Here is a 20,125-nt window from a genome sequence, read left to right as displayed (position 1 = left end):
CAAGAATTGAAGACATAACTAAAAAATAAATAGATGCAAAACACAACGTAGTAAAACTTACTGAAATCATCAATATATGGAGATGATTTCACATGTAAAGCACCAAAATTATGTTCTGCCAGACTATTTTAAAATATATTCCTCCTCTACTGAGAAAAAAAAAAGGGGGGTGGGGAGGAGGGCATACTTTTATCTCTGAAGTTGTAATTTGGAAAAAACTGAATTAATTTTTCAAAAAATAAACTAAACACAATTTAAATCGAAGAGTTCTGCAAAAAGTGTCTGAAAGGTCTGCCAAAATTCAGCTTTGAATTCACATCTGCGGCAAAGTATGAAGGAGGACTGCCTGAAGTAGTGTAAGTGGGACCAAATAGGTAACTTTCCTTTAGAATATATGGAATAGCTAAAAAACCCAGGTAAATTACTGCCAATCAAAACCACAGATATTTAAGGGGTTGCCACAACTGAACTGGAAAATAGGTTTTTAACTCTTGATGCAATCCTTGCCAGATTCAGGAGGTCATCCATGAACTGATTTACTCCACTAAGTAATTACTCATAAGCCAATACGCCTGCTCACTTCAGTTTTGCTTTGGTGAACATCCTGGAGAAGATGACCAAATCTGAAGGAAAGCATTGAAGTCCACAAACTTACATCCCTGCAGATTTTCATTGTACCAGTACACCATTTTCCAAACACCCTGTTCCCTTTAACAGATGGAAGTCAACAGATTAAAGGTCCCAACTTCCCAATGCAAGAGGCGGCAAGGAGGCACACGCATATTTGGAACTGAAATAGGCTATCAGACTGTATTGGTTTCATGAGCACTGGTAATGTTATTAGTTGAGTCATGATAAGCAGTGACAATGAACAGTGGATGGAATACAGTTCTGATGAGCCATACCTAGCTCCTTTTGTATGTTGTCAGGGATTCCTGTAATAGTCTTTCTCCTTTTGACTTTCTTCGGCCGTCTTACCACCGTGTCTGTGTAAATTAGAGACCGCCGAATGCTGGCTTGGCGGTCGAAATTCTCCCCTAATACATGGTAGAACAAGCAAAGCAACATTACTTCCAAGCACACTGACATCATGCACTTTCTTCCACTAGTTTTGTTGTAGAAATGGAAAAAAAGGCATTAATAAATGATGTTAGCTATGTCCTACAATGAAGGTTTACACTGAAGGAAGATACAGCACACTGTCACGGTAAGGCTTTACACACAAATATCCATTACACAGTACTGCATGTTTTAAAAGGAATTTTGGCTTTCTGAGGCCAGTTCATACTTAGTGAGAGGAGCTCTAATTCCACAAGCAAAGAGAATCCTTGCTTTAATTTGGCCCTTTATAGGTTTTTCTGTGGTTTTGTTAATTTATTTTTAAGTAATGAGCTGCAGAAAAAGCAAATCTGCTCATGAAAATGAAAGATCTCAATGGTTTACGCAGGAACAGACATTCCTACTGGCAACAGCTATTATGATGTCTTTGCACAGCTCCATCATTAAGTCACATGAGGCCCTTCTTTTTCATTCCAAGTTGCTCTGAACCTGTCAAGTGTACCACATTTCTGGTGTTGATCTTTTAACACAATACAAATAAGAGCTATGGAGCACGCAGAGATCAAACTGATCTTGTGGACTCATAAATATTTCAGAGTGAAAGCTGCTTAAAATGGAAACTTTACAGATGATTATAAAAATATACCATGGCAAGAGCTGAAAAAATGTGTAAGTGCACTTTGCCAGACAAAGCCTTATGATGACCATGTGCTGTATCATAATGGGACCCAGAAGCACCACTATCATAAAGCAGCTTTTCTTTAGGAATTCACTTTAGTTTAGAGGTTTATAATTTGGCCATTTTACTAGTAGTAAGATAAAAATTGCCCTATAGATCGTGAACTAATTCTCTGTCACTTTAAAATTTTAAGAGCTAACCCCCGTAGCTCATATTAAGTTCCATTTTTAGAAGTTTAAGCATTTTAAAGCACTGCTCAGTGTCCTTTAGATGGCCCATTTAAAACTTAAAGGCAGAAAAACTTTGATATACATTGTACATGTTTTTTTCCACCGTACACTTTTTTGAAAATCGATGACCAAATTATTTACCTCTAAAAAGTGATTAATGCACAGTAACTAATACATCATAAAAATTACCCCTGGCTGACTGCACATCAGTATGATGTGCGTCATGCGAGTAGCGTAGAAAACCTCATTGCCTCTCTAACAGTTAAAGATACAGTCATATATTAAAGTATAGCATGTGGACTTGAGAAAATGCAAGGAAAAAATGTAGCATTTTCATTCACCATGTTGTAAATAGAAAGACTCTGACTCTGTTTGACTGGAGCCTTGACCATGGGCCACACTTGTGCTGAATGGAATTCTTGCAGTTATGAAATGCCGGTTACATCCAACTTTTGGACTGACTGAAATCAGATTAAGGGGAGGAGAGGAAGCCCATGGGAACTACAAAATTTGGAGCTGTGGATCCCACTGGCTTAGTAGAAGTCCTGAAATATTGAGACAGACTATCCACTGCCTCGAGCAGTACCAGTATTAGGATGTTAGGACCCATACGGGGCAAGAGTCAGGACATTAGGTTATCCTGTCATGCAGGATGATAAAAATAATTCCAGCCACATTATAATGAATCCAACAGATTTGAAGGATAAAGTTTTGCATCTCTCATCATATCTTTATCCACTCAAAGGCCAACAATTACGCCTGAGATGGTGATTGCAATGAACTATAATGTAGCCAGATCTGAATGCCCTGGAATAAAATGTTAAGTGATAAGCACAGGGTGCAAACAAGGAGAGAGTCTTTCACATGAAGCCTCAGACAGCACAAACAGGATGGCCATGGGGAAATGTTACTGTGCCAACTGATGCACAGTAACTTGTTCCAAAGGAGCTACCTAAGAGCTAACTCAACCAATCCATCTTTAATGGCTTTTGATACACAAAGGCCACAATGCAAATCCGTAGAATTTCAAAATAACAACTTCAATGAAATCCAACAAGCAAAATCAGAATGTCTCAGTCTTTTCTTTCTTCATTGTCATCTTTTTCATTTTAGAAAATATCAATGTCAATGTGAAGTATATTTTACAGATATAAGGATACTTTTCTCCTTCTCTTACAGGTTTGTAATAAATCATCTGGGTATTCCTTATATACTTTACTCAGTTGTCCCTCATGCAGTATATTCAGTTTCCATGGATTCACAGAAAATATGTAAGTATGTGCTTAAATCTCACTGAAGTCAGTCAAGCTGGACACAAGCAAATGCTTAAATATTTTGCAGGATCCAGCCTGGCACTGATCACCTCCACCATTACCAGACTCCTCCATCTGGAAAGAAAGTTAGTTCCGGAAAACCCACAAGAACAGACACCATTATATATCTTTTAACCCACAGGATATGTAAATGCCAAGACTGGCCACCACTGAAAAATTCAGTCCAACCCCTTCCAGGCCAGAATAAAGCTCAGCCCAGGCACTCTCAGACTTAAACCGCTTCCAAGTCTGGATGTCTAGTCAGCAGTTTGTCAGCCTAATGCAATGCCCCTGCACCTTCAGGCTATCCAACAGATTTTTATGACTACTGTATTAGTTGCAATCTGTTCACCAAAGAGCCCTGAAAGCTGAACTCATGGAGCATTTATTGCACAGCCACGTGAGAGGCCTTTGTAGCAGAATCACTACTAATGCACTGCTGAAAACGTTACCAATTGCCAGCAGTCTCTTCAAAGGTTAACCTTTTATTTCATGCCAGGAGTAATAAAATGGAAGTGTTGTGACCTCTCTTCTGGGAGAGTGAGAAAGAGAGTGTGTGAAGGGAAAAGCCAAATCAAAACAAAACCCCTCAATGGTTTGTTCCATTTTATGTTGAACAAACTGCACAGAATTTCTTGTCAGTTTTTTTCCTGTCTCGTGCAGTAACATAAGGAACTTCACAAAATAAAATTACTCGGTGTGTGGGAGAGCAGAGGAGGGGAGCAGATTGTGACTTTTTAAAGAGGAACAAGGACAGCAGCTTTTTCTGTATGTTGTGAGTGGCTCACCTCGCTTGCCTTGTTTCACAGTAACAATGTAATTATTTCAAGGGAAAGGGAATGGTGGATCCTGGAGACCAGACCACATGGTGCAACAGCAGTCTTCCTCTAATGCCCTCCCTTTTTATCTCTTCCAATTACCATGTTTATAAGGGAGTAAGTGCTTAACCACACACTCCAGAAAGGCGAGGTAAAATATGCACGTGCAGCATTTCAAACAAAAAAGTTGAGAAAGAATCGCAGAGTTTTCCGAGTGCTGTTACTAACAATTTAGTGCTGAACTGAACAACTCAGGGGACACAAGGTTCACTACACCAGTCAAATTATGCAGGTTGAAGTCACAAACATAATTTATCCAAACAAGGTGATGTTCTACATGACGATGAATTAAATCTATGAGTTATTTGATCCCTTTCCCTCATTCTTCTTTCCATCTGTTTACTTCCCCCGTACCTTTTGCAGTATGCAGGGTCATTAAATCAAACAACAGATTACTGTTTCTCCAAGTATACTGTGTTCCTGCTGTCACATCTAAGCCCTACTCAAGCTTATTGATTATGTCAGATTATCCATTGTTGCTGTAACTTGGCCTTCTGCATCTGTATCCTAAATTCCCTAGATGATGCCAACTGCCCTAGTAACATTTCAGCATTGCATATATTTTCCTTCTATTAGTTTTCCAGAGGTGGGGTGTTCATGATTTCATGTTGTCTTCATCTGTTTACTTCAAATATTTTCTGCTGTTTATTTAAGAAATAATTTCTCGTTGATTTCTCAGAGCTTACTAATGTTTGTAACAGATGTCCTGCTCCTATACTAATAGAATATTTAAATAGTATTAAATAATACTAATTAAAATACTAGTTTATAAAAATATAGGTGAAAAAAGCACTGCTAGTCATGCAGGGAAAGAGAACCTAATTTACTTTCAAAACAAAACCAAACATTGCAAGCTATTGATTGTCAGAGTAAGCGCGGAGTCAGAGCATGCCATATGGCATTTTAAATAAATTGGATATTGAGTATCATCCTAGCTTTGGCAGGCAAATGGTCAGTTATTTGAATTAACTAATAACAGACAATCTTGATACTGTGCAGAAAAAAAGGGGTTATTAAACTGAAGCATTAATTCCATCTTCTGCTTTACACACAACAAAGTATCTATTCGGCATTAAGCTTTAATGTAATGTAACTTCCACAGAGTGAGAGTTCTGCAACGGTAAAATCAAAGAGCATTTTCAAAATGAAGAGTTAATACACAGTTCATAACAAGAAAATTTGGACTGTGGTTATGTAAGTGGAGTGTCTTACCTAGAGTACTGCTCAGAAGTGTAGCCTCACTAACTTTTGCTGTTCTAACCCTACTCTCCTTGACACCTAAACCTTTTGTTACTGATAAAAATTAGACCCTAGAGCTTTTTTTCTTGATTTTTGTAACATTTAGTCTTTGGAACACAGAAGTTCCTGACAACCTTCCTTAAATAAAACTCCTAGAAGAAAATCTTGAAATATCATCAACATTGGATAAAACATGATTTTCAATTACATATCCTCAGTGTAGTCCACAGCAAAACATTGCTATTTATCAGTCCTCTTCTTGCATTTCATGAATATCTAATACTGTTTCAAGCCCACATATTTTAACTATCTCCATTAATGATAATTTTAAGGGATTCTGATGTTTTCTAATTAAGTTCAGATTTAGACTATTAAAAGCAAAATGGTTTTCACAGAAAGGTATGGTAAGTAATTTGAAATTCATGCACTGAATATATGAATGTCCAAATACTAGCCAACTGTATGGATCACCTTTCATCTCTGTCCTCCCTCATTGTGTAGTGCAATTACTGAAATTAAAAGCCTACCAGTCACATTAATAGGAACCACATCTGTTTGGACGGCTTGTGCTTGTTGTCGCATTTTCTCTTCTGGCGTTGGCAGTGGAAGAGACTTAGTCCAGTTGGTTTGGGTGTTGATATCTGATAACTCATTTGTAGCTGGACTTTTAGGCCTTTTGATGGTAATAAGCTTTTCTTCTTCAGGGGGAGAGACGGGACACTACAAACAGAAATACATACAACAATGTGAATTTACTACTAAAATATCCGTAGGACTATGGTATTACTAAGGTGCTGCTGCTGTAGTCAGCATGATTGTATGTGGAGCAAAACATCCTCATAAATATCACACTTTAACCTACATAAAGAGCAGTTTTAAAAACACAAATAAACACACAACAAAACACCTAGTTTCTATTTTTCAAGACATTTGATTAGTCTAAGGAATATATACCAATGAAGGGGGGAAAAAAGTGGTCTTGCACATAGCAAAGCACAGTAACTAATTACACCTTACACACTGACATAACTCCTGCAGTGATTAACCCCTGTCTCCCTGCACCGAGCTTTGCCTTCCCTTCCCCTCGCATCTCCCCAGGCTCTACTAGAAGAGGAGATCTGAGCACTGCTTTGCTCCAGGTGCACTACGCTGTACGAATGCGTAAAGTCCCAGCAAGAAGCCTGTTATGAAACGACAGATTTTAGTAGAGCTCAGTAAAAGAACCAATCAGAACACTCCACAAAATCATCAGACATGCATCAGTGAGGTAGCAATTAACTTGGCTTTGGTCTTGGAGAAACTGACCACAATCCAAGGGGTTACTCATTTTTCAGTGATAAAACACTTAATATTATTAGTGCCACAGAGTGGTAATTTTAAAAGTCAGTTCTTCTCAAAGTGGCAGATTTCAACTCCATGAAGTGTTTTACTTAAAAAAAAAACCAACAAAAAAACTCCCCAACCAATGAAACGAAAAACTTTACACACAAGAAAAAGAGATTGCAACAGCATGTGCAAATCCCTCCACCAAAGTTATAAGCCAAAAAAACCATTTCCTTTCAGGAAGCAAATCTGTTTTCATTACAAGGTCCTTGCTTGCATGCCAGTAATGGCAGGGAAAGCCATAGCACAGCTTTTTACTGACAGGACTGTACCTGTCCATGGCAAACACTGAGGGCAGGCAGATTCAGGCCATGCAGAAGACATCACTGAGGCTTCTAGTAGGTGGTCACAAATGCAAGTGAACTTGAGAGAAGCAGCCTTCCCTCCTCCTTACTCCTGCCTGCAAGGCACTCCAACAAATCCCAGAAGCAGGAGAGGAAGGAAGACCCGGAGGAAAATCAACCACAGTCTCCTTCTGCCCCCCACAAAACAAAAAAGAAAAGAGAACATGGAAGAGGAGTTGCATAGTGTTTGCAGCACCAGCAGAGACCTCTCTGCAACCTGTTGACTCTTCTGTTTCAGAGGAGTTTGCTTTGGGACCTTCCTCCCTACCACCAGACCAGAATTACCCCCGTCTTTTCTTTACTCCTCTCTCCCTTTGGAAAGCCAAATACTACTCAGAACAGGGTTGTCAGTACTGCCTCTTCCCCCCCTCCCTGCTGCACACAGGCATGGAATGAAACATCACAGCTCTTTATAACAGATGGATTTTTTTTATTATTGTGGGTGTTCAGTCTAAGTGATCTGTTTTCTCTTAAAGCTGAGTGCTATAAAAAAGACTTGCCCAAACACTGTGCTGCAACCACTGTTTATCATTTCTGATTTTAATTTTCTTCCTGTTACTACGAGGAGTTCCCACTGTTTATAAATAAATAACCATTTATTTATTCTGTTGTGCTTTGACTCTACATCCTTTAGGACAGAGTCCAACATTTTATTAAATAGAAAACAAAAAATAAAAGCAACTTCCAGGCAAAAAGTAAAAGAAAAGTAAAACCTCTTCAGGCAACAGTAAAAAAAACATTTCAGGCAATGAAACTATTACTAATGTCGTTCTGTGGTTTGGAACCACACTTCAGAACGTGGGAGCTTTTCTTCAAGGATATAATCCATTTCTAACAGCCTTGAATTTCTTTCCTAGAGAGGCTGTGGAAGGGACAGATGCTGCTCTGTAGTTAAGGGCTCAGCCCAGTGAAAGCTCAGCAGTTCTATCAATACAATCTTCTTAGAGGACACCAACATTTTTTCAGGCCTCTGCTGTTTCTAAAAAGCTCTAAAACCAAGTAATAATATGACGTGAGTGCTTATCTTTTTTTGAGAGTGTGTCCATACACTATTTATATACATATACAGTGTGGGCACATATATATGTACTTGCAAACACAAGGACTTTCCCACTTCAAATCACCCAAATTCATAAAGACCTTCATTACCTTAAGCAATTTGGGACAGGAATGCCATTGAAGAAGGGAAAGCTGCCTCCAGGCCATGCTTCCCCCCCAGTTAGGTTTAAAAACTGGGCAAGGGAGAAAGGGTTTGTAAGGAACATGACAAGGGGGTGATAGTCCACTTGTCACAGCAGGCATTGTACATGCACTTAAAGGAGTAAGCAAAGGTTGAGGCAAAGAAATACTGCTTTCCCTGTACTACAGTGAGCTTTTCTCCACCTGAATCAGGGAGACCAAGGGAGACACCTCAAGCATAGTTTTGCAGTTTGTCTGGGGTGAGGATGAGCACCAGTGACCTTCAAATACACTGTTTGGTTGATACTGTCAGCATCAGTATGTGTCACCTTCAGACTGTACTGCAGTGTCAGGTCTCAGCTGTCATACAGAAGTCTCTAAGGGCTACTCCACTATGTCAAGTGGCAGAGATACTGGTTACAAAGCCATCCTTCCTTATCAAAGAAATTACCCAAGCCAAGCAGAACAGCTTTTTTGTTAAGAGTATATGAACAGAAAAACTGAAGAAGTGAAGCATCTGCTACAAGGGAACCCTAATTATCCAAAGAATGTGGAACATCCATCAGAAATTTTGCAGAATTAGAAGTTGAGAAAACTGGGGACAGATGGAGTAAGACAGACAGAAATGAATCAGGTTATATGAGCATATAACCAACCAGAAGCAACTGAAAACCCAATGGTGCAGTTGAGTTCAAGGCAGTATCAGTGAGAATGGCTTCCTGCCGCAGGACACACATACGTACTTCTACAAAATAATTCAGTAAGAGTTGGAGGTGGTTTTGGGTGTAAGTGTTCACATTTCAGCTGTAGGTACATTTTCCTGAAGAAACATGACTGTCTCTACTTACAGCCTTTCTTCCAAAGTACTCTCAGTGATAATGGTGTAGGCATGACAAAGCTGTACACAGCTATATTACACACAGAGGAATGCAAGAGCTCATCTTTCAGCCTTCTTCAGACAGAAATTATTTACCCCTATAATTAGGATGAAAATGAGATTTACATATTTTTGGCAAACATTCCCAGATTTACAGCACAGAAGCTTGCTGGAAGATGCAGTGAATTGCTGCTGTGTGGCATGAATGTCTTCTCCAGTCAGGTCTGTTACACCAGAAGTAGAACGAGGCAGTACTTTGAGAATATTTATCTGCTTAGAAAAGCTAATAATAAACTCTATGTCCATAACACAACAGAAGTACTTGTCCCCTTTTTAAAGCATCTCCGAGTCATAATAACTTTACTGCTAGACTTAAATGGCCAAATCTCTGGAATGGGTTGTCACACTCATCTCCACAGGAAAATTTGCTGGAATTCATTCCTTTTCATGGACATGGTAGGAGGTAAAGGTGGGATGTGAAAAGGAGCAGCCTTGGACCTTGCAGTGTTTCCACAAACATGCTCTAGGGATAAAAAACCTGAACCTTCAAAGGGGAGTTAAAATGGAGAATCCAGGAGAAAAATGGCCTATAAATATCCTACACACGTGGCTACATGGCTCAGTGAGCTGGAGCCTCTCCGACAACTTGTTGATATACTGTCCCCCAACCAACTCAGCTGCTGAGATACAACAAAAGGGTTTCACTATCTCAGCACATTCATGCTATTTGAGAGGTCCCAGATGACAAATGAGTTTATGCTATGTATCTCACAGCACTCTCTGCCTAAATAATCTGTTTATTCTAAATCCTTTTTATATAACAGGGGTTTATACGACAGTGTTTAAAAAAAGATTGAGCCTCCAGGAAGAAAACTCAATCCACAAAAATTTTACTTTTCATCAAAGAGACTTCAAACTTCTAGTCATGCCATTTACCCTACTGTCTACTAAAATTACTTCTAAAATCATAATTTATCAGAAAAACAAAATAGAGAAAAAAAAAATCAGTGTTGGAGACAGCAGCCATACCAGTTCAACTGTCTATTGTATTTGCCAACATTCTATTTTTGCTCCAGTGCTTTACTAGATTTGATGGCTTCAAGTGCCACTTTCCCAACAGCAAGGGATCAACACAATCAGTAACAGAGAAAAGAAACCCAAGACCCAACCCTGGCCAACTGAGATTGGCACTTCACATGCCTAATTCAATCCGTGGGGTTTCACACTGTCTCATGGAACACTGCCAAATTATACATTTACATGAATTTACACTTTAGATGAATTAGTCATTAGACTCTATTTGGTGTCCTCTAGACCAAGGTCACCAGTCTAGTTCCCCCAGTCTTCACAGAATATTCCATTTTATTACTTCTACACACAGATCTCCAGTTCCACTAGCCAGTATTGCTATCCTACTAAATTCTTCACTTCATAACCTTCATTAGGTCTCAGTTAGGAAGAACTTTTTTTGTCAGCTGAAATTACTGACTATCAAGCAAATTATCACCTTAGCAAGCACCACAGAAATGTTCTTTTCTTCTTCCTCTACTCTGTGGTAACGGGATAAAAAACACAAGAAGATCTGTACTGCTTGAAACTCTGAAAGCCTGTCTAGTATCTGCCTTAAGATAATGGCTAATCAGTGACATCAAGGTGAAATTCAAATTTGAAGATGCATAGAGCAGATACTTTTTCCTGAATATTCTCTCAGCATTGGATGGAGTCCTCACCCCTCAAGAATGTACCCAGTTGCTTTCTAAACCCGTGTAAACTTTCGGCATCCACAATTCCCACAGCAGCTGCACAGTCTGAGTATGCAATGAGTGAAGAATTACCCTCTTTTCTTTGTTCAAAGATTTTCTGCACACAGCTTCCTTAATGCTTTGGCATTTCATGCATTATGAGCTGCTGGTTTAGTTCAGTAAATGGTGCAGTATTTAAAAAAAACAAACACCTACAAATGGTGTAAAATATGTGTGGTGCTTACAAGAGCAGTGCCATGCAACTGCAGCAGAGGACAGCATCACCCAGAGGTATCTTCGGCTCTGCCAGACCTCATGCCTCAGGATTTTTTAGGCATTCCCACCTCCAAAACTGAAGTGCCCAACTGCTTTACATCCTCTTAACACCAAGTAAAGTTTTGGATTAGACTTCCTCAAATCAGTACAGTTAGTGCACTTGTTTTCACTTAAGATACTGAACAGTTTCTTGCAGATATTGGAGAGGCAACTAACAGTTCAGATGAGCACAGTGACAAAAAATACACTCTCCCACCATCTCCCCCTCCAAATAAGAAAAGTGTTTTTTCACCCAAAGCATCTAGCTTTGTTTCTCAGCAACTATCAAGGCAAAGTTCATAAGCCAAATGACACAACGTAAGGAAAAACACCATGAGTTTTGGGTGCACAAACATTTTCATAAATGGAATAAACAAATAATATATGCAATACTGCATGCTTAGGAGCAGGTATTCTCTGTAGTTCACATTTATCATTCAAGAAAAGTACATTCCTCCAAATTAGTAGAGTTTATCCATGGCTCATCAAAAACCAATGAAGCAGCCAATTAAATAAAACACAGCGTCCATTGGGGGAGGGGTTTCAAAGGAGGCAAATATTAATAGACAAAAAACAGAGTAAAAAATTCTGTAAGTAAATACAGGATACTGTACTGCAGACAAAAAGGAGTACAGAGGAAAAAAAAAAGGAAACAAACCTGGCATGGGACTCTTCCGTTGAGCGGTTGTTTTTTTAACTGCTTTTTATTTTAAGCAGAAAAAAGCAGCAGGTAACGACTGAAGGCTAAGAGCAGAATAAGATTGCATATATGCTAAATGCTACAGGTAACATCAAGCTGCAGATACGGCAGCTGGATGGTCCCATTTGTGGGCAAAGTACCTTGTTGTTCCAGGGAACCAAGTTACAGCAGGCGCTAATGCAAGACTGAGAGATGCAGTTTAACAGACTAGACTGTTGAGTGAGACAAAAAGAAACAAAGAGAATGAGTGGTAAAAAGGGAAAGAAAAAGGAGTAAGAAAAAAACCACACAAAAGACAAATACAGTTAATATACACATGCATACATTTCAGAACATAAGGAGAACTGGAGTTTGAAAGTGACATTTCAAAACATCTTTTACACTGGTAAAACAGAGTAATACTATAGCACAGGAATAGCTCCCAAGATGTGGCACCAACAGCAGCATGTAAGATATGAGAAAGGAGGAGACTGGTCACAGTACTGAGATGTAAAATCCAGGTAAACCAATTTAATCACCAACAAACTCAATTAGGATCAGTACTACACTGGAGTTTGGCCTGTGCTCCATTAATCTAACTTGTAAGAATCAACATTAAAAGGGCAGATCCAAACACTTAATTTTATATCAACTTCCACTCAGAGACTCCAGCTTTCTATGTTTCCTAATTTTGTTCATTCGTTTTTGAGTTGTGACTGCTTCTCCCTAGTGGTTTTCCCTTGGAACAGCACATGTTCTGCTTACCTTAGACATTTCCAAAGACACTGAACCAACGTGCCTGGTGGCGTGACTACTACCCTCTGCTGACAGACACCCATCTCCACAAAACCTGAGAATGCTGGTGGATCTCCTCTTGCATCACCTAACCATGGTTTCATATTGTCTCCAGCATAAACAGACAAGCAGAATATGTGGCTATGGTTTTTATTTTTAGAAGCAGATTAAAAACAACAGGAAAAGCTGGTTTCCTTTGTGAAATCACCCACTCTTTTTTTCTGCAAGTTGGCAATTATATCAACTACAGAGTTTCTCAACAGCAAATAGGTATTCATCCACCCATCATTATTTCACTGTTCTCAAATTTCAATTATTAAGTACTGCATGCACAGAATTTAAATGTCGGCTTTTGCCTTGAATAGACAACAAAGTTATGAGGCTTTCATCTAGTGGTAAGGAGTTCACATTTTGAATCACAGCATTTTTGGTGACCCCAGTTCCACACTGTTACTGAAGAACTCTCCTGACAGTTGAAATATGACTCCCTCAAGGCATAAGACTTCTTAGAATTACTTGGCTCTTTACCAGTAGGGTAATAATTCAAGTTCAGAAATCTGTTACGGTAAACATTAATTTAAAGAAAGATTAAAAATTTACACCCTTGCAAAAAAAAAAAAAAAAGAAAAAAAAAAAAAGAAAAACAAGGGGAAAAGAAAGGAAAAAAAGCCAATTAAACAAAGATACTGGTCAAAAGACTCCACAAAAGAGAGCTATACAAATATGAATGGAGACTCATGCTACAGTTTACAAGAAATTAATGTCTTTGTGAGCTGGAAATAGGAGTGGCAGGGTTAAGGTTAAGCTTCTGAGATAATCAGTAACAGCCAAGACTGTCAGTTTGGCAGCTATCTTTCTCCACAGCTCTGAATCATCCTTTCAGCTACAATATTTAAAGGAACCTATTCCAATTTGAAATGGAAGTGCTATCCTATATTTAAAGCACACTTAGTTGCATTAATTTTCTCCAGAATGCACAGGAATTGTTAGTAACACATTATGTTAACACTGAAAAAACCCTTAACCAAGAAAGGGTGACAGCTCTTAAGTCTCCAAGAATCCTCACCCATGCTTATATACCTTCATTCAAATTGTTTAAGGAAAAATGTATTTATATTTATTAAATGTTACATTAGTTTTACATGTGCAGATGGTTATGCTGCACAGCACTGGCCGGGACAAGCGGATGACATGTATGTATGCATTTATGTGCAATACATTAATAGCAACAAACAAGGTGTTAATACTTTCCCCAGTGGAAATCGTAATTCCACTGATTTCAACATGGTTTTGCAAATTACCATTATAATGCATTCCACAGTATGAATGTGCTTTACATTCTCGGCTTGATGCCAGTACATACCACACACAGCTAAACAAGATGCTCTGACATTCCCTGCCAATACACAGATAAAATGCAATCACCACCTGGATGAGAGACTCTACATATTCCACAACACCTTTTATTATGTGACTAAAACCCATGGAGGATTAAACTGAGAACACAGTACCCTCTGAAGTGCATTCTCAGGGTCTGCACATTTTGCTTATATAGTTATTTGGTCTATACTACAGAGGGATATACGGTTTAGCAACAATTCAAAGAAATTAAACTGTGTTACAATCAAGGACATCCTCCCACTCTCTAAGCAACAGCAGTTTTTGGCAAAGTATTCTAGAATATCTATCTTGAAAATGCCAGGAGCTCTGGCATTTCAGCTTTAGACAGGCACGCTCCAGTGGATCTTGCCATCCACCCCAGCAGTAACATCCCAGACCACAACACCAAAGTCAGCTTTTCCTTCAGAGCCCACAGGCACAACAGGATAAAGTAAAGACAGGGGAGCAGAATTTCTTTTCTTCTTCAGAACAATAATGCAACTTAACAGTACTGTAACTGAAATCTATATAAATTGATGTATAAATAAATATGGCTTCATAACTTTCTTAAAACTTGTGATCAACTGTTCCTTCTCTTTATTTAAATTATTTCTAGATTCTAAGCTAAGCACACTGGGAGTTGAGATGTGGGGATATAAGCAAGAAAATCATGAAGTAAACTGAAAGAAAGGCAATAAACCCAACTCAGTGGGCAATCTTCATTTTCTGGATGCCTTTACCAAACAGTTGCGATGCATTAGGACAAAGCCTCTACCTAACTGAATAACTGCCTGTATTAGCAATTCAAAGTGTGCACCTATCCAAGTTACAATGCAAGTATGCTGATGGCTGCTGAATAGCTCTTCCTGCTACTTGAATGTAAACACTTAGCAGCTACCCTTGCTGGGGTCTTCCCTCCAGAACATTACCAAACCCCTTCCTGCTTTCACTCTCTGAACATGCCAGTGGGAACTTTTTATCAGAGCATGGGTAGAACTGGGATTTTTAAGAGACCATGAAAGTCAGATGATCTACTATCACTGTAATTCAAAGGAATAAACATCTTTGTGGTCCTCTAAAAATCCTGCCTTATTTGAACAGTGTTATGGCAGGCAATTAAACTGCACCAGGCAAGTATTTTTTCCAGTGCTTTGCCCCCCACCATTACCTTTTGTTCAATTTCTTCATAATCATCCTGGTAACTTCCACAGATTGCACTGGAGGACGAGGAGAAGGTGGGGCCCTGAGAGTAATACTGTGAGCTCCGGTAGCCATCCCGCCGCAGCTTGTCACACTCTGCCGAAAAAAAGAGAAACAGGAGGTTAAATCATGGCAAGAGCCATTAGTGTTTATGCTTGGTGTTCAGTGGCACTTAAGTACTGAATGTCTTTCTGAAAATGTTTACCGTGCATTAACATTGTCTGCCCCAAGTGACAGAACCCAAGGGCGCGTTCCTCGTATTTGTTTCTATATTTCCTCCTCCCTCACATGTATGACACACGTAAGCCCACACATAGTGTATTAACCCAGGCGATGGCAAGTGCTTTGGAAAGAAGGGGGAAATAGATTTATTTATTTAAGTGAGGCCTGGCTCCTTGTCTTGACAGATGGCATCATCTTGCAGGATGGGAGACGGATGCATGCGAGTAACTCCAGGGGTCTCATCTGCCAGGCCGGTAGACATCTATTATATGCCTTACACTTGAAATGATGATGATGTTGCTCACTACTCAAGCACCATCTGCTAAATAACTTTGGCACTGACCACTTGTCTTCTCTTCCTGTCCATGGAAGAGACCATTTACTGTGGTTTTAGAGAGAGGAATACAAATCATGGGAATAGCAGAATCTTGCGCTGCTGCACAGCACATGTAGTTTAGCACTAAAGAGTTTCTAAAGTTCAGAAAGAATTCAGAGCAAACATGCATCCCCACTCACAATAGTCAAAATTCCAGTCAGCATCGCATCCCCCTCACCAAGTTTTCCACAATCATCTTCCTGCCTCCTAATTGATATTCAGTGTGATTGTGCTAAAGAATAACAGACGCCAGAGCATAAGGAAAAATTAAATGTTCAAGATGCGGCAACCAAACTCATCAGACCAGTTTAAATTTATTTAATTTAAATTAAATTTCCAAAGAGAGATATCTGAATCTGTTGAAAGATGAAGAAAGCAAGAAGAAAATTAAGTATTTGGTGTATTTCCATTTAAGGAACTGAAATTTCTGCACAATACACAGGCATTATCACGACACAAAGTGCTTTTATCATCACTTGCTGGAGAAAGGCTTTCTGTGATTATATCATCTGTCTGCCTATCTTGATCTTTTGAACAGTCCTTAAAATAGAAAAGATGCAATGTTTATACCAAGGGCAAGGTTTTAGAGAGGCTTTTGCCTGGCAAATGATTAGGTGGAGTTACAATCTGCACCTCCAGCATACATGTCCTCTGTTATGCTCAGATGCTTCTGAGACTGAGGTCTGGAGGACTTGTGCTGACAGGTTAACTGACCTACAGCAAACACACTGTGAGGATTTCATCAGTAAGGACTCCCCTGTGTCTGTACACAGACACTGAGGAGGCAAGCTTACAGTCTGACAACTAGCCACTTCCATCAGTGCCGGACATATGTCCTTGCCTATGTATTCCTATGGCATCAAAAAGGGCAGTATGGCATGAACCTTCCCTTCTCTCTCAATTCAAGGACCAACAGTGGCAGTGTGGGTTTTGAGATCCAAATCAATGGCTACGTCTCAGGAACAGAGGGTTGGTAATCCTGTTTACCCGTTCCGCATGTGTGAGCACGCTGACATTGTGCACATCTGGCAAAGTGCTGCCTTACTTCAGGAGCAGGGTGAAAAACGACTGTCAGCAACCACAGCAAAGCAAATTCCTCCACCACCCTTCCAAATTTGGTACTGGATCCAGCCAGATCCAGCATATAACACTCACAGATGTGAGCACCCTGATGGGCTGTTTGTTGGTTTGAGCTACAAATGAACAGGGATAAGCGGACTATGGCAGAACAAGACAGCCCGAAGACTTGCATCAGCTTGTAGTGTGGGTTAACACGCTAAGCTGTCAATTTAGACACTGCAACTTTTACCTTCAGAGCAATCATTAATCACTGCAAACAAACATGAATACAACCTAAAGGGTGCGTAAGAATGCAGTTATTTTTCCTCCCATTTTTGGAGTAAGGCTTAAAGTCCTGGCTGGCCACTCCTGCAACTCTCCAACATCTGACATCATGGCACACCCCAGAAAAATACCTGCGGTGGTTTGACCTGGGATGGATGCCAGATGCCCACCAAAGCTGCTCTATCGCTCTCTTCCTCTGAAGAGAGCTGGGAAGGAGAGAGAAAATGTAACAAAAGGCTCATGAGTTGAGAAAAGGACAGAGAGAGATCACTCACCAGTTAAAACCACAGGCAAAACAGTTTTGATTTAGGGAGCTTAGTTAAATTTATTACTGATCAAAATCAGAGCAGGATAATGAGAAGTAAAGCAAATCCTAAAAAACACACTTTGCCCCCTCCTCCCCTCATTCGCAGGCTTAACTTTATTCCCAGTTCTCTACCTCCTCCCCATTCAGCAGTGCAGGGAGATGGGGAATGGGGGTTATGGTCAGCTCATCATGTTTCTGCTGCTACTTCCTCTTCAGGGAGGTCATTCCCCTGCTCCAGTGTGGAGTTCCTCCCATGGGAGACAGTCCTGTAAAAACTCTCCAACGTGAGTCCTTCCCACGGGCTACAACTCTCCACAAACTGCTCCAGCAGTGGTTCTCCCACGGGCGCAGTCCTTTAGGAACAGTCTGCTGCAGTGTGGGTTCCCCACACGTACAGAAGTCCTGCCAGCAAATCTGCTCTTCTTGGGCTTCTCCATCCATGGATTCCCAGAGCCTGCCAGGAGCCTGCTCCAGTTTGGGCTTTCCCATGGAGCCACAGTTGTCACAGGACTCTTCTGGAGGCGACAGGCTCTTCTGAAGCATGATAAATGAATGCTCTGATGTTGATTGACCTTATTTATCTTCCTAACCAAGAAGGTGAAGATGATGAACAGTGCACCCCATGAAGCCCAGAAAAGCTCCAAAAACTTAAGGAAATCAACACTGAAGGTGTCAAGTCCATCACAACTTCAGGTAGACTGACAATAACAACCTGTCAGCTTATCAAGCTCACAACCTCCGGCTGTCCACAACACAAAATACATGTAGCTTCAGAAGCTATTTCAGCAACGTTGCTGATGATGCCAAAATTGCTACAAACTGCTAGGTGAAACCAAGAAAAAGGTGATTTGTACCTAAGAACAGCTTTTCTATTAATGTACTGTCACTGTACATTTTGCAGCACAGCCAGAAACACAGTGTGGATGGCACCCTAGGCCAACAAACCTCATCAGGGGCTTTAGGCAGGTATCTTTTACTTCGTGTTGCAACAGCCCACAAGCACAACACAAGGTCACACATTGCACCTGACTGAAGGTACTGTCACTGCCAAACCAAAGGTGGCAACTGCTGTTTAAAAACTGTTCAAGCTGGAGGCTCCTTCCCTCCACCTCCTTACTATTATTAGAGATGCACATGGTCTTCTGTAAGCAATCAGGTTCATCTTTGTCAGCTACAGGGGTTTTATTTTCGTATAAAAAATACCGATGAAGAAGCTAGAGATACTTACTCTAGGAAAATATTCCAGACGCTTACTCTAGGAAAGACTCCCTTCTTCCCAGAGGAGCCATGCGTTGTCCTATTCTGACAACCCCAAACAGAGAAGAGCACTATACACTAAGTGAAAAAGTTCTTACAGTTATTTCAGAGACGTCTGTACTGAAGCTGACTAGGTAACAGAAGGATCCATCCAGCTCCAGTTATTAAAAATCTTCATTTTAAAGAATGACAATACATTAGTGCCAGCTGAATCAGGGACATACACACTCTTGGCTGGACCCAGCAGCAGGGATGCCATTTCCCACATTATACAACATTAAAACTGTGCACAGTGTTTCCATACTTCTGCCAAAGAACTGCCAGGTCGAACCCCAGGACGCTGCATCAGGCAGGACACAAACGCCTGCTCCTGAGGACGCGCTCGCCAGTCCAAATCTGCAGCACACGCTGCAGACAAGCTTGAAGTCACAGTTTTTGCGTGAATCTGATCTGAAATGTGCAACAATATGACTATGCCCTAGATGAAACAATTTTGCTCACACAAACACTAATTCCAGGAAAATCAGGAAAGTGTCTCTGCCTTGGCAATTGCAGTCGGTGGCTGCACTGGGTAGTGCCACAACTCAGAAGTCTGAAGCTACCTCCCCTTCATCTCCTGACTGCTTCTGCGGCCAAGTGCACAGGGACACTGCCTGTCACCTTCTGCTGCTCTGCAAGTGCTTTTCAGGCTAGGTGAAACCATAGATTAGTTCTTATCTTCTTCTATACTAGTGATACATTAAATTTCAGAACCTCCTCTGTATTACGAGCATTGCTTAAAAATGACTGTCATTATATTATATTATATTTCCACTTATGTGGCACAAGTTAGAAAATGAAAATTTTCCTGAAATTTCTCCTTGTGTTTTGCTGTTCACAGGGTGGTTTTAGTTAAGCGTGAAGAAAGTGCATGGGAAATGTAGTCAAAACCCTTTTAAGGGCCCCCTCATCATTTCCACAGTTATTAGAACAGGCTTCAGGAGATACAAACAAAGAAAATGTGTTAAAGCTGTCAGTGCCCAATACAATCATGCCCAAGTCTCTGCTATATACCCAACCACTCATATACTTGCCCAGGATTGCAGTATTGCAGCCTTTGCTAAATCTTGGCATCAGAGAGAAGTGTGCTGGGGACATGTCCTGTGCATCACCCATCTCTGCTCAACAGCTGGGGGACAGGCAGGTACCTGCAGCACCAAACTGAGACCAAAGGTTCAACCAGCCATGTGCAATCCTGCACCAGAGTTTTGATCCACAGGCACTGAATTCAGCACTGTTGCGAATGACTCAACCTCTCCATATAAAAGCTTATGGCCTTTGTGACAGA

General features: G+C 40.3%; 1 protein-coding gene across 13 annotated transcripts in view; it reads right to left on the bottom strand.

Annotated features, from left to right (window-relative positions):
* Positions 1-20,125, bottom strand: part of NHSL1 (NHS like 1) — a 185,796-nt gene that overhangs the window by 23,065 nt on the left and 142,606 nt on the right. For 7 of the 13 annotated variants that reach the window (XM_042017209.1, XM_042017221.1, XM_042017208.1 and 4 more), the window contains 4 exons: positions 15,261-15,388; positions 12,079-12,150; positions 5,926-6,118; positions 906-1,037 (listed from right to left, as the gene is read on the bottom strand). In XM_042017209.1, the coding sequence (XP_041873143.1) occupies positions 906-1,037; positions 5,926-6,118; positions 12,079-12,150; positions 15,261-15,388 (525 nt within the window). The remainder of the gene's footprint in view (positions 1-905; positions 1,038-5,925; positions 6,119-12,078; positions 12,151-15,260; positions 15,389-20,125) is intronic. The other 6 variants (XM_042017211.1, XM_042017213.1, XM_042017220.1 and 3 more) reach the window with 3 other exon arrangements.

This window comes from Corvus kubaryi, unplaced genomic scaffold (genome assembly GCF_017639235.1).
Source record: "Corvus kubaryi isolate FWS band 111438036 unplaced genomic scaffold, C.kubaryi_AGA036_p1.0 split3-73, whole genome shotgun sequence".
Classification (NCBI taxonomy): Eukaryota; Metazoa; Chordata; class Aves; order Passeriformes; family Corvidae; genus Corvus; species Corvus kubaryi.
Note: the sequence above shows the minus strand (reverse complement) of the source record. Positions and strands in the feature narration are given on the sequence as shown.